This window comes from Colossoma macropomum, unplaced genomic scaffold (assembly GCF_904425465.1).
Source record: "Colossoma macropomum unplaced genomic scaffold, Colossoma_macropomum, whole genome shotgun sequence".
In the NCBI taxonomy this organism is placed as follows: Eukaryota; Metazoa; Chordata; class Actinopteri; order Characiformes; family Serrasalmidae; genus Colossoma; species Colossoma macropomum.
The window spans coordinates 25,952,327-25,967,543 of record NW_023494802.1 but is presented as its reverse complement, the minus strand read 5'-3'; the positions used below and the strand labels follow the sequence as shown (position 1 = coordinate 25,967,543).

At 37.7% G+C, this 15,217-nt stretch overlaps 1 protein-coding gene and 1 long non-coding RNA gene across 2 annotated transcripts; one reads left to right on the top strand and one right to left on the bottom strand.

Annotated features, from left to right (window-relative positions):
• Positions 1-1,894: 1,894 nt before the first annotated feature.
• Positions 1,895-6,247, top strand: dazap2 (DAZ associated protein 2). The gene is made up of 4 exons (XM_036591212.1): positions 1,895-2,051; positions 2,917-3,041; positions 3,155-3,403; positions 3,994-6,247. The coding sequence occupies exons 1-4, from the start codon at positions 2,039-2,041 to the stop codon at positions 4,120-4,122; spliced, it is 516 nt and encodes a 171-aa protein (XP_036447105.1). The 5' UTR covers positions 1,895-2,038; the 3' UTR covers positions 4,123-6,247.
• Positions 6,248-9,922: 3,675 nt separating this feature from the next.
• On the bottom strand, positions 9,923-13,231 carry LOC118822840. Its single transcript, XR_005008482.1, has 4 exons — positions 13,041-13,231; positions 12,224-12,278; positions 11,673-11,732; positions 9,923-11,250 (listed from the first exon to the last, which is right to left on the bottom strand). It is a non-coding gene; the product is annotated as an uncharacterized LOC118822840 (long non-coding RNA).
• Positions 13,232-15,217: the final 1,986 nt, after the last annotated feature.

Below are 15,217 nucleotides of genomic sequence, written 5' to 3'. Positions count from 1 at the left end.
GGAGCTCCAAAAACATAACATGCACTTGTTTTAGTTGCTATCATCACGAGAACAGCAAGTAACCAGCTGGAACTGTATTTGACACACAAAGACCCCCTAAAAGTTATTTGCTGAAGACTCCTTCAAAGATACCAGATTTCTGTGATTACAGACTGTCACCCAACAAGCTGAATGTATGTTGTTGGTAATCCCCCATGATAGGACCCTGGACCAGAGCATGCACTTTATAGCAGGCCCAGAGCTGTTAAGTAACATGTCGAATATTAGTGCATATTATTACACAGGCTGGATCAGAGTGTTGCAGCTTGTGTGGATTTACACAAGTTCAGTAATACTGACATAATTTCCACCAGAAGGTGAAGAGCATTTAGAAGTGTTTGGTCAAAGCCGCTATTTTCAGAAAAGGCCACGAAAAAGAAAGAAAATGGTGCAGGGTAGCTTTAATTTGTGGTGTCCACCAGAGTTCACTATTATAAAACTAAACTGTTGGCTACAGACAATGATGATACAAAAAGTGATTGCACTTACACTTGTAGAAAACGAGGTTATTTTCATGTTTATCCTAAATTCAGGTTGCTAAACTACATGTATTTTTCATTGTAAAAAAGGGTTAAGGGAGTTGCAGCATGTCTTACACACACTAATCTTTCTCTCTGTTGCAGAGCCAGCTGGCGAAAACCACCATTTGCATGCATTAGCAGCATATTGCCATGGAGTTCAAAGGCAAACTGGGATTGCTGAATACAGGCGAATTTGTAATTAGCCTCAAATCAGCCACTAGCCTGCTTAAAGAGGGAAGGCTTGCCTTGAATAAAATAAATAAATAAATAAATAAATAAATAAAAACATAAATATACAACCACAAATTATTTATGTTATAAACAAAATATCATACCATATATAGCATGCTCTGAATACTTCAATATGCCTAAATAATTCAGATTTTTATGATCTGAGCACCAAAAATCAAATTGTGGGACAGTGGACAGATCACATATTTCAGGCCATTAACATTTTTGGCTGTCTGTTTTCTTTTCACAATGTTATAAATATTGAAATGTCAGGTTGAATGATTACTCAATTTCTTCCCTTCATACCTATTCTTAAATTTCTGCCATGCAGATGATATTGATACCTTTTAGCAACAATAATCATACACTTCTGCTTTTACGAAAACAGTCTGTGCCAGGGGCAGTTAATGGGGAATTCCATCAATTTTTCAAATTTCCTAAATAATTCAATCCTTGAGATGTGAACTTTTTTTTTTAATTTTGCCTTACAATGCCCTGCATTTACTCTTTTAAAAATACGTTTTAGACTTTAGAAAACAATGTCCCGTGCTTCAGGGGACCTATTCGTGACCAATTTGCGTAATAACTTGTAAATTGTGAGGTAGCTTTTTAGAGCTTAAATGCTTTAGATGACTGGCAGGGAGTCAGTTCTATAGTTTTCTCTATGGGCATTTCTCATCAAACCACTCTAAATGACAGAAAATTCCCTAGCATGTAAAAATTGGATGTTAACATAGGTTGTTATAATTTACTGTTTAAGAGACATGTTTCACGTGGGCTTCTGGCCACCTAAATGGATTTATTTTGATCACTTTGGGTGTATTCCAAGAAGCAGGTTTTTTTCCTTATATAAATTAAGTCAAATGTCAAGACTATTTATCGTTCTTCATTGTAAATCAGTGAATACGAGAAGATTTTTTTTTACCGTTTTGTGACATACTCCCTGGGCCTACTTATAATTATTTTAATCACATCACGCTGTGAGACAGATGCAATACTAAATGTATGCAACCACTACAAAATTCAATCGTTTTTCCCGTGAATTCTGTCACGTATCTGTCTCATTTCGCTTTAACTGGGTGTAGCGGACAGAGACATGACGTAGACGAGTCACACTGAAAAGACAGGCCAACGAAAACAAGGAAGTACCAAGGAAGCGAGCAGGAACTTGAATTAGTCGCGATAAAACACAGTGACTTTGGTTTAATACTCACTGTTTTCGATTAATTTTTTTTCATCAAAGTACAATGAACAACAAAGGTACGTTTACGATGCGGTCTGTCTTTTTACTGTTTTTATGTAGCTAATAGTTGATAGTGTAAAGGCTCCCTAGCAACTACAAGCTGCTATAGCTAGGTAATTAGCTCACACTTATTTGATAACCATTTGCAAATCTAAAACATTGGAAGTTTCATAATATTTTTTAACGAAAACGTTCAAAACCCTACTCTAACGTATCCGTGTGCTGCTAACTTTAATTTAGCTAGCTAACTAGGTTACTTCGTTTGCGGATGCTTTCGCTGCTGGCTAGCCAAAAAGCTTGTTTGCTAACGATGACGTGAATCGAAAGGTGACCTCATTAGCTAACGTGAACATGGCTAAAAATAACCAAATTGATGCTGCCTCTGTTTTGAATTTTAGTCGCATCATTTTAGGCCCCGTCCGGTTTTTGGACTGTTCGCTAATCGACTTTGCACACATTAGCTTACGAAGTGGTAAATGTGAGTTTAAAGTGATGATTTGTCACTTCGGCATGTAGCGTTAGCTAGCTCATGGCTAACTGTGGGAGATGGCTGCTGTTTCTCGCACTGGCTGTTAGACTATATGGCAAATTGGTGACTATAAACTATCAAAGCGCCATTGTTCATGCTCATTTACACGAACATAATGTAACCACTGATTTGATTTCATTAAGTGTCTTGCCAGCTGTCTCACCGTCTGTGATCGGAATAGAATGGACTGGACTTAGGGTTCGTGTGTTACTCTTATTTAGTTAAGTTAGTGAGGCCATTTTAGAATTTTCTTTCTTTTTTTTCAAGTTTATCTTGTATGAAAGCCAAATTACATGCAACACTGCAGAAATGTGGTATCCGCTGTCAGAAACAAATCATGCCTGTCCATGCAGGTCCATATCCACAGCAAGCTGTGTATCCGCAACAGAGCACAGCACCCATATACCCTCCTACTATGCAAGTGCCTCCACCTCCCCAGGCACCCCCCTACTCAGATGCCCCTCCTGCCTATTCTGAGGTAAGGAAAAAAACAGACATAACAAACTGACCAAATGAGTGAATGGCTTAAATGTTAAATTTTATATTAGTATAGTCAATGTATCTTAAACACATTTCTTTGTTCCCCCGCAGATCTACCAGCCAAGGTATATGCACCCACCCCAGGCCCCCGGTCAGCTACCTCCAATGACCACTGCATACCCTGCCACTCAGATGTATGTGCCCATGCCACAGACTGTACCGGTAGGTGCAATGGCTCCTAATGTTCCAATGGCTTACTACCCCATGGGACCTGTGTATCCTCCAGGCTCCACAGTCTTAGTGGAGGGTGGATTTGATGCTGGAGCTCGATTTGGCCCTGGTGCCACTGCTTCCATCCCTGTGAGTATGCAGACTGAACATATTTCTCATAACGTGAAGACATATCAAAGTGTAGTACAGAGTTTTCTGCAGGAATCATTTTTTAAGATAAACAGAGTCATTAAGAGTGGTCTAGTGTGTAATTGTGCATTGTTCACAAAGGTGGCAATGTTGAAGACTTCTAAAGTGTTTAATGCCTGTAGTACATGAAATGGTGACAAACTATGCCTGGTGCCAGAGATATTGTTTTACTAAAGTTTGGAGATGAGGGTTTGGTCTGAAATGTATTTTTTTTTTTTTTTAAATTACATTCATAGCAGAGAGGTACATGAATTTTTAATTGCCCATAAAACATGTCATTAACACTGTAAACAAAATATATAAGTTTCTCTGCAATACACCATTTCATATCAAACCAGTCTGATTTTTTTTAAACATATCAATGATTCAGTTATGTAGAAATTCAGAAAAATGTATGCAATTCCCCTTTAAATTTGATATTTAATATCATAAACAAGTAATGGCTATATACTATCAAATTAAATCATCTTTCTGTGGTTTAAAAAGGCCATAATATTAATCACTTTGTCCTTGTCTTTTTAAAATGGCAGCCCCCTCCTCCTGGACATGCCCCAAATGCAGCGCAGCTGGCAGCCATGCAGGGTGCGAATGTGATTATGACACAACGCAAAAACAACTTCTTCATGGGTGGCTCTGGAGGGGGGTACACTATCTGGTAACAGTGAGAAGGACCTTCTTGGGCCTTGGTCTCCATCTTCTCTGGTTCCCTCTCCCTTGGGGCAGCTTGGCTATGCCATGATACTGATAAAACCTACCGGAATGTAATGTTTTAGAGTCCCTAATAATGGTACAGTACTCCACTGTTGATATAATTTTCATTCATTCAAAAAAAACTAAGTATTGCAGACAAACTGTGATGCTTATAAAGCATGCTGTGTTTCTAGAGAAAGCACTTTTCGCACAATTCATTGTTCATTCATTGTTGTTCTTGATGCCTTTCTCTTTGATTTTGAACTTAATTTTTAGTCTACTTCCATGTTTTTTTATGTTAGATCAAGGATATTTTTTCAGTGTTTGTCAAACTGATTTTTTCCCCCATCCTGCAACAAATTGTGAGACAGATTTCTACTACCTTTCTGATCTGTCCTATCAGATGTGCTTTCATAAAAGTAGCTATGCACTACCCAGTCAGCAGTTTAATTACACTTTTTATCTATTAAAATGGCTTCCAGTAATGTATTATTTGTGTAAGTTACACAACATTAGATGTAGTCTCCTCTTCTGAGGTTAAATTGTGCTTCACATAGTAGAAATATGTTTACAAACTCTTATCACAGCTGAGTACTGTACCTTTTAGGCAAGAGTAGATAAACATAATCAGGTGCCAGATTATACTGAGCACTGTTAATTTAACAAACATTTGCAGATAAAAACAATGCAGTACAAAAAAGAAAACCTTCATTTTTGGTTCAGAAAGTTGGTTGGCTTTTTTAATTCTTAACCCCCCAATCATGTCGGATACCCAGAGCTGTACATAATGCACTGTTTAATTTTAGTTTAGTGAAATGTCAGACTGTTTCCTTTTCACAATAGTGTGTGCTTATCGCACAATTTTCTTTAGCATTGTCCTCAACGTTAGAATTATTTAGAGATCAGGGCTTAATCAAGACATTTTGTTTTCTTTTCAGTACTTCAGCACATCAAGCAGGTTTTCTTTTTCCTAGTCAACATTTAAATGTATAACCAAGGAGCTGGTTGTACCAAAGATCTGGATTAGAATGCACTAAAAGCTTTTGCTGTGACTTGAAAGTCATCTTCTCTCAATAATTCTGCACATGATAAATTAATAAAAGATAAACATATCAAAATTAGGGGACGGTGATTGTTTTGTAGGCTTGAAACACCTGCTAAAGCACACCACTGCTCTGACTGTCTTTTGTAGTAGGGTGTGTTTAAAAAATTGTATCTAGCATAACTGCATCTTGATGGTTCTGCATGCCTTTTGCACTTTTATTCAATACTATTTTGTTTTTAATAAAGATTTATCATTGTTAAATTTTTAGAAATACTACAAATATTAATTTATGTGCACTGTCAACCAACTCTGAAATGTTAGACTTTTTGCAACTTGTTTTTTGTACAAATGCTTTATAAATGCAAATACAGTGTGTCATTACATTTTGCTGCGTGGATAATTTTTCAAAGGCATTTCGTATTCATATATATTATTTCTACAGGACAGAAATTCTAACATGGTTTTATCTGCTTTTTGTCTCTACTGCATTGATTGTCTTATTTTTTTTATGCAGATTTAAAGCAGAAACAATGTTTAGTTGCCCAGTCTGCCTCTTACCACTCATAGTTTTTGGATAATTTGAATATTTTTTTTACTTTTTTTTTTACTTTATGCCATAAGCAAAACAGATAAAGCTCTAGAAAGATGCCAGCACTTCACATCAATATTTTTTTTATTTAATTTAATTTTCTTTATTGGCATTTGTGTTCTCATAAGCCTTATTTTTCTTCATTTCCCTTACTGAATATTCATCTTACCCATTACCACTAAACACTAAAATGCTCTGCATCAGTAGGGTGAAACTGGATTTGTTTTCAGAAACAGTTTAACAGCTTGTCTACTGTAAAGTTATTGAAATGTGACACTTGTTCATTCAGCTCCTTCTTCATGAAGGCCAGTTAATTGGTCCCCCATTTTTGTACAGTAAACACTGTCTTTCAGTTCAACCGCTGTGTTAATGTGCTTTTTTTTTCTTCTTTAAAGTTGCACTTGTAGGGGAATTTTACAGATTTTTGTAAATGTAATATGAATAAAATCATTCAGTCTGGTTTGATGTGAAATGATTCATTGTAGAGAAACTCCTTACAAATGTTGGCAATGTCGACAACATAGAAATATAGCGATTTTATGTGCCAAAATGACCTGTGAACCTGAGTGAATGAGTTTTTATATATAATGCTGATAATGTTAAAAGTGGGGGTAAAACTGGTAAAACAATACCTGGTCATGCACTGCCATGTATGTATTATAAAAGTATCTGCTTGTCCAAAATGTCAACACAACTATAATAACATAATGTCTTAAGAATCAGGCTATGTATTTGTAACCATTTTGTGCAGTAACTTAGTGTGAGGTACCTCTAAGACGCATTAAAAGCTTCAGCTGTCTGATTGCTATTACCAGAACTGTGAAAACTTCTGACTTTAAAAGTTTTTTTTGGAATGGCACATTTTACATCAAACCACTCTAAATGACTTTGTTTATAGATCAACAACAGAATTATGCAAAAACATTAAAAACGAATAGGTAAAATTTCCTCTTTAACAGCTGCACCGCTGGGTATCCGACACTGTAGTTTTTAATTTTTCAGCCCTGTTTTCTCCCTCATGCTCTTCCATTGCTAGCATGACTTCCTTATATTGTCATCTGAGTGAGGCTCAAACCCAGGAAAAAAAAGAGGTTGAAGACTTCAGCTCCATATCATAAAAAGCATTAAGCATCATAATTAGAAGGTTAGAATTTGAGATTATGCTAAAGTTCATCACTAGACTATTAACTTGCAGTGTGAAGTTACAGCGAAAAAAAAATTACAGTTGATGAACAGTTGGAGTTCATGGATTGTTTTAAAATTTTGTGATATAAGAGATGAGGAAGATGATGCTGAGTATACACTGAACTCATGGAGTTCCTCTCTAGACTCCTGCAGAAAGTGATCTGCAATTATGCTGGTTCACTTAACTTTTTTATACTAAACATTATTTAGAATAAAGACTATTTTGGAAAATTAAATGAAAATGCTGAAATTTGTTATTTTTTATTCAATTACTCAGTGTAATTTTAGCTGTCTACCACAACATGGAGTTGAAATTAAATAGTACAGACTTTCAATTGAAGTTTATGGTATTTACATCCAAATCAGATGAACGGTGTAGGAATTACAACTGTTATCATACATAGCCCTTTATGTTTAGGGGCTCAAAAGTAGTTGGACAAATGGACAGTCATAAAGTGTCATTTTTAATATTTTGTGGAAAATCCTGAAGTCTGGAACCCTAAGGCATCGCCAGATGCAGGTTTTTTCCCCACTGGTAATGCTCTGCCTTTACTGTAGCTGTCTTCAGTTCCAAACATAAAAATTTGCAACTCTTAAACTGTTCACCCAATTTGGATTTAAATACTCAAACCACGATTATTAATTTAAAAGCTGAAAGGTTAAATTCATTATTTAACACAAATATCCTATAGTAGACAGCAAAAATAACTAAAACTTTGTTGATATACAAATATTTATGGGCCTTAATGTAGGTCCTCCTTATTTTCATTTTAAATATGTGGAGACAAAAAAAAAGAAGACATCAAATGTATGTAATGATAGGATCCTGATCAAAACACAGACACACAAACACAAGATGTATGTGTGCAAGATACAATGCAACGATAAAGCATACATATTTTCTTACTTATGGCTACTTGGAACAGTGCAATTACAGCTTGATTATTCATATATCCTTCAGTATGACAAATGTCATATACAAAAACAGAAAATAAGGAACAATAAAATGCTGGACATGATCAAGTGACAATGGCCAGCATTTATCACAGAGATAAGAACTCAGTGAAGAAAATGCTTTCAGGATACGAGTTCATTGAAATACTACATAAAAGCGGTATTGAAAATACCAGGGCAATGGGTTTATTCAAGCATTCTTAAACCATGAGGTTACAGAAAATATTCTCTCCCAAACATTCAGCTGTTGAATTTTGCACAGCCTGTCTTTTTTTTTTTGGTGTTCGTAGTCAGTAACGTAGTAGCCGTAGTGACAATAACTGGATTTGGTAACTAAAAACTTGCATGCAAAAATGCACAACTACAAATGATCTGATTCTAGCAGCAAAGTTGGGAACAGTATAACCCATATCACTGGCCTTTTTTTGAATACGCAGCCATTTTGTTAGATACACCAACCTTAAGTGTCAACAACAGGCTGCCATGCTTTGTACGATCAGTTGTGGGTTGCGATACGTATTATTTGGCACTACTTTTGTAGTTAGAGCAGTTAGGTGACTTAATGTAGAGTGCCTGGTTTAATTTGTGACTGACAAGGTGGTAGTTGCGACGCCAGACCTCCTAATAAGTATAAGTGTCGGAATCTGTCACTAACAATAGCATGCCACACTGCAAAATTCCTCTACTCTATGCTCTTTTAACAGCCAAAATACAATGACAATACAAGCCTAACAAGCTAGCCAGCAAATCGCTATTCTTAGCTAATTGAACTGTTTCTCCCCCGCAAAGGGTTTATTTTTCTAGTATGGAACGTGTTCTCTGTGCATGCAACACATATCTGCATACTGACCTAGAGTTTTTTGGGGGTGACTTTTCAGCAATAAAAACTTACAATACATCCATGAGCTAATAACAGGATTGTTGTTCATCAAACAATGTTAACATGCACATCATCGCCCCATATGCTGAGTTCCGCCTTCACGAGGCACTGGCATGGGGTAAAAATTTCCCACTCAGTTTCTTCCCATCCAAATAAGTCTACATTCCCACCCATATTCAGCTCAAATTTTGTCATGACTGTCCCCAAAAATATTAGACAGATGTTTTGTACATGCTAACACTACTCAATATACATCGATCATGCATAACATTATGACCACCTCCTTGTTTCTATGCTCACTGTCCATTTTATCAGCTCCACTTACTCTATAGGTGCACTTTAGTTCTACAATTACAGACTAGTCCATCTGTTTCTCTGCATACTTTGTTAGCCCCCTTTTACCCTGTTCTTCAGTGGTCAGGACCCCCATGGACCCTCACAGAGCAGGTACTATTTGGGTGGTGGATCATTCTCAGCACTGCAGTAACACTGACGTGGTGGTGGTGTATTAGTGTGTGTTGTGCTGGTATGAGTGGATCAGACACAACAGTGCTGCTGGAGTTTTTAAACACTGTGTCCACTCACTGTCCACTCTATAGACACTCCTACCTTGTCAGTCCACCTTGTAGATGTAAAGTCAGAGACGATAGCTCATCTGCTGCTGTTTGTGTTGGTCATGCTTTAGTCCTTCATCAGTGGTCACAAGACGCTGCCCACAGGACGCTGTCCAGCAGTGACACTGAGGTGTTTAAAAACTCCAGCAGCACTGCTGTGTCTGATCCACTCAGACCAACGCAACAACAACAATGCTCTGTGAGGGTCCATGGGGTTCCTGACTACTGAAGAACAGGGTAAAAGGGGGCAAACAAAGTATGCAGAGAAACAGATGGACCACAGTCTGTAATTGTAGAACTAAAAAGTGCACCTATAGAGTAAGTGGAGCTGATAAAATGGACAATGAGCATAGAAACAAGGAGCTGGTCAAAATGTTATACCTGATCAGTCCTTAGTTAACTGTTAACTGCTACACTGGCCTTTTCAATAGAGACATTACAGAAGTTTGCAATATGTGAATTGGCCTTCTAACCAATAAAATATGTTTGTCATGTTTTTTGAGCATTCTGACCCAGCCACAGTTCTGTGGGTGTTGTGATAAAACAATGTATACATGTTATCCATCAAAATTAGGTTTCCCAACCCTAGTCCTGGAGTACTCTTGCCTGGCACAACTTAGCGCACATGTCAAGCTCCAGTCCTTGCGGGCCAAAACACTGTAGAGTTCAGCACGCTGCCTCATTATACACACTTGATTTTGCTCATCAGCTAATCAGCAAGGCCTTCATGAACTAATTTCAGAGCGTTAGAGAATAGTAAATGCTAATCTCCGTAGCACTTTGGTCTGGAAAGTCCCCAGTTTGACATGCCTGGTTTAGCGTTTTCCCTGGTTCACATAGCCAGCTGTACTCAGCAAAGGCTTGTTAATAACCTGATTAGTGGTATCAAGTGTTTAGAGCATGGTAGATATCAAAACATGCAGGACATGGGGTATTCCATGACCAGGATTGGAAAACATACCTGAGAAAGTCTACATGTGGTAGAGAAAATCTGCATATCGTCACTGTTGGCACAAAACCTCGAATCTCAAAAAAAACTACACAACGCAAAGGGTTACTGGAGTGCATAACTTGAAAAAAGTAAAAAGTGACAAAATGGAATTAGAAGGTTTTTTCACAACAGCAATGATTTACACCTGGCCTGTAGTCAGAAATGTGTTCAGGAAAGTGGTTCTTTAGGCTCACATGAACAAGTCACGCTACAGTCCTCCAACTACTGTTTAAAACAGTGGTGGCAAGTGTATCACAACCCATAACTGGCATGAGGCATCAGATACATTGAGGTGTACTAAGAATGTGGATAACTGCCAGGGCAAAAAATATATATAAAATGTAAATCATAAGCATATATTAAAACTAGCAGAAAAATACAAAATCACCTATGTGGCACAGAGAAAGGTAACAGCAAGTTCAGTTATATTATTTGACCACCTCACTTTTGCCATGACGCAACTGTACATATCAGCACCACATAAGCAAAAACTACATCAGCCCAACTATTCATCTCATTGACACTGTTTTCACAGTGGTTGTGTTTCTGAAGCAAAGAAACCATGAAGTTTCCTAACACACCATCTTTAAAACATACAGACCTATTTAGTATGTCCATCATTGGCATCTCACTCACAACAGTCTGTGCTGTTCAGCCCTGAGCATTTCAAATGAAGTACTCCTTCTTATTTTCAGTGACCGTGTCTTGGTAAACCTGATCAGGATCCACCCCTGGCGCAGGCTCTCCTGATGTTCGGTAGGCACCCTTGTTGTGACACAGGTAGCGGTAAAGCAAGAATGCCAGGACAGCCAGTGTAAACAGGACCAGCACAATCACTACTAAAACAGACATTCACAAACAAGAAAACACTTGTCAGCACACAAAAAAAACTCCCCACCCCTCTAAACCCCTACCTCAATCCCTGAAAAAGTTGCTCTAAAGCAGAACTTAAAACTTTAAATGGCAAATTGGAAGAGAACATCACCAACCTTTCTCGTTCTAACAACTTCTTCATACTGGTTTTAGATTTTTTTTTCCTATTTCCCCTTTCCCTGTTTATAGAGGCCAATCGAAAACCAACCCTACCGGTCAGGATTTCAAAGGGGAGGGACTTATTCTAAAAACTTCCCCAGCAAGTATCCACCACATACAAAAATACATATGTATTTAATGGCCAAACAAGATAAGCTTACAAATTAAACATGTTCAGCAATATAGAAAAAGAAACATTTCCAAAATGATTTCTTTGAAAATAAATTACCTCCTATGACGGCAGAGTCTGTCTGGTTTGGAGCCACAGGTGTTGGTGTTACTTCTGTAACTTGAAAGAAAGAAAGGAAAAAACCTGACGGCACATAACCTGTATGTCGACATTGCATGCTCTAAAAAAGGCTTGTGGAATTACAAAGATTTCTAAAACAAGTAAATCTGATCAGTATCGTGACACAGTAATCTGATTACTGTTTAAACTGCAGCACAATTTTTAATGTCCAAACTTTATATTTTGTACATGGCCTTTACTCAGTGCTCCACATACATTTAGGATAAAGTTGCAAGACAATGGCATTACAGTTGCCCCGGGGGTCCAGCTGGCTAGCTTTGAACACAGCATCAGCTAGAAGGCATGTTGTACAGGTAACACAAAAGGTGTTTACAGTAGTAATATTTTAATGCCCGTTTTCCACCATGTACTTTATGATGCCCAGGCCAGTGCCCTCGTGGACAGAGAGCAACTAAATTAACATAAGGCCATTATGTTTCACATTATTTTCCACAGTACTCTCACAAAATAGACAACAAAAAATGCCTTACTGTTAATAGGAGATGAGGGAGCCATGAGGGAAAGTGTTGACACTAATATCTAAAACTAAAAACAACAACAAAAAAGTCAGTAAAAAGCAGTCATTGTGGCTTTTTTTGCGTGACGTCAACGAGCAGATTATCACTTTTCGAAGGCAGAATGCAAGAAGTTTACAAAAGTAAAAGTGTCTACTAACCACTGCAGTAAGACACGAGGAAGCACGTCGTGTGGTCAGAGCCAAAGCAGAGTTTCACTTGGCAAACGGCTCCATTCAGGCTAAACTGAACAATCGTTACCAAACTGCACGCCCTGCTTTGTTTGAATAACACACCTCTTAAGTAAACCACGACTGGTGGTCACTCCACAACTTTCCACGAAAAAAAAAAAATCTAGCAGCACCAAACAAATGGTTCAGAAAATGCGACAGGCAAAACTTTAATTTGACCCCAAAGAACTGATGGGTAGGCAGCCCACCAGAAAGTCATAAACCCTCACTTCCTGATAACTACAATAGCAATTTCGGCTTCCATGTACTTTTTGCGTCAGAGCGGAGCCGAAACTAATATCCCCGCTCATAACAGTCATGCTAGCCAAAAGAAAGCGTTAATGTCCTTTATAGAACTAATACACTGCAAAGTTAGCGTAAACGCCGGTAAGTTTTAGTGTCTTACGGTCTCCGACGTCAAACATAATAGCAAAAGCGCTCCACATACAACGTAAATTAAACCGTAAAAGATCTTGAGTGAAGCAGCTGCCCAACACGCCACCATTTGAAATCCTTCAGAACCTTGAAAGCTTCAAGCCACAACGTTGAAGTACAAAACTTACCTGGTAAAGTTTGAAGTCGGAGTTTGAATTCTAACTCGACAGAGTGGAGCCAAGTCGGTAATTTACGATTTTCATTTCAGACTTTGACAGCGTTTTCAAAGAGCTTTTACATCGGTTGGAAAGACAAGGCACAGCGACCTAAGCATGCTGCTTTAACTTCCCTCATATGCTATGCGCGAGGCGCGCGTCCGGGCGAGTCTCCTTTTCGGGCGCGCTCCCGCAGCCTTGTCAAATAGTTAAAGGGGTATACCACCGATTTTCCTTTTTACGGTCGTTGAAGTGTAAACAAAGTCACGCAGAGTATTTTGATGTTTGATGGTTCATAAACTTAGTGATTTCTTTACAATGATTATGACAGGAACCAGTAGTCACAATGTCTACAGCGTAAATATAGACATTTAATTTACTATCCAAAACGACCTGTGAACCTACACTTGTCTTCTAAATTTATATATGTAATGTTAAAGGTACTATTCGCCCTATGACGCCATTCCTGTGCCTCACCTTTATTGATGTATGAATGTTCTAAAATAAATTTTAGGTCAAAACATCTATCATAATACAGTCTAGTATAATACAGACAACTTGAGATCATGACTTAATTATCTTATGATCTCAAGATAACAATCTAGAAAATTGTAACTACCTCATGGACTCTCCAGACTTCTGCGGACATCAGGTAGCGCATTTGTAACCTTTTCATGTATATTTCTGAGAGGTAGCGTTTAGAGGCATTAAATACTTCTGGTTCCTATCTTCACTACTGTGAACAAGTCTGATAGTTCTAAAGTTTCTCAAGAACAGAGCATATCACACCAAACCACTTAAACCATCTTAACCATTTAATTATGCAGAAATGTAGAAAAAACAGGCAAATTACCCTTTAAGAAACAACTACCATAAAATGACCATAGGCCATGTGCTTAATGCAGGGGTCGGCAATATGTGGCTCTGAAGCCGCATGCGGCTCCACAACAGAATTAGATTTTAGGTAGAAATAAAATAATCCTGCTTTGCAGTAAAATAAAGCTGTACTGATCGTTATAACACACCGTTCACAGTTAGACTTCCATTTAAGGTGGAACAGGAAAATTCAAACAAGAAGCTGGCAAATGGCAAGCTGAGCAGCTTCGTAAAAAGTCAAACATTAAGAGACATTTTACAAGAAACTATTCTACTTTTGCAGAAAGGTTTCTGTCAGAGATGGGAGAAAAGCACCTAAAACTGAGCTAAAGCTTAAAGCAAAGTGAAGTAAGTCTGGTTTTATGTTTATATTTTTTAGTCTATACTAGGACATTAGCACATACTGAGACATATTTACAGCCAAGATGGTGAAACGTTACCTCAATAAACTGTACATAAAATGTTGTGGCTCCCAAGGCGGTTAGATTTTTGTTGACAAAACTTGATAAAATGGCTCTTCTTAGCATTTGGGTTGCTGACCCCTGGCCTAATAGATTACTTTAACACAGTGGTGGACAGTAACACAGTAAATGTAATTCGCTACTGTACGTTACTGAAGTATTTCCATTTTTGGTGACTTTTTACTTTCACTCCACTACATTTCAAAGTCCAATATCTTACCTTTTACTCCACTACATTATGCGAAATCTGTTGTTCCTTTTGGCTTATGTGCGTATAAAAACACAACATGTCAAAACAAAAGAAGCACAAAGCAAGCACACCAATCAGGGTACAGCATGCATTTTGTTTTGAACTTGTTTTGCCCTGTTGGACATGCTGACCCAGTGCAAGCATACGGTTCAACAACAGTGCAACAGCGTAAAGGTTTGGGAGTGCCTAGTCCTACATAAATGATGGAACAAACTCCTGACTCTAACCAAACTTTGTGTAAATAGACCACAATTTAGAAATATGTACACATATGCAGTTGTGACTGACGTGTCTTTTTTCTGAATTTATACAAACACTTTCATTTTATAGTAAATTCGTTTTGGCTAGTTTACGTTTATGAACAGAGACCTGCAGATGCAATATAGTAAAGGAAACTTCATTTGTGAACCTGTGTTTAAAGCAAGTTTTTATTAAACTTGTTTTGAACTAATTTCTGTTTTTACTAAGTTGCAAATAAATCTTAAACCGAAACTTTGCTTGTTCACAAAAGGTTAGTTCATAGCCACTTGGTTCTACCTAATGGAAATTGTTTGCCTTCAGTG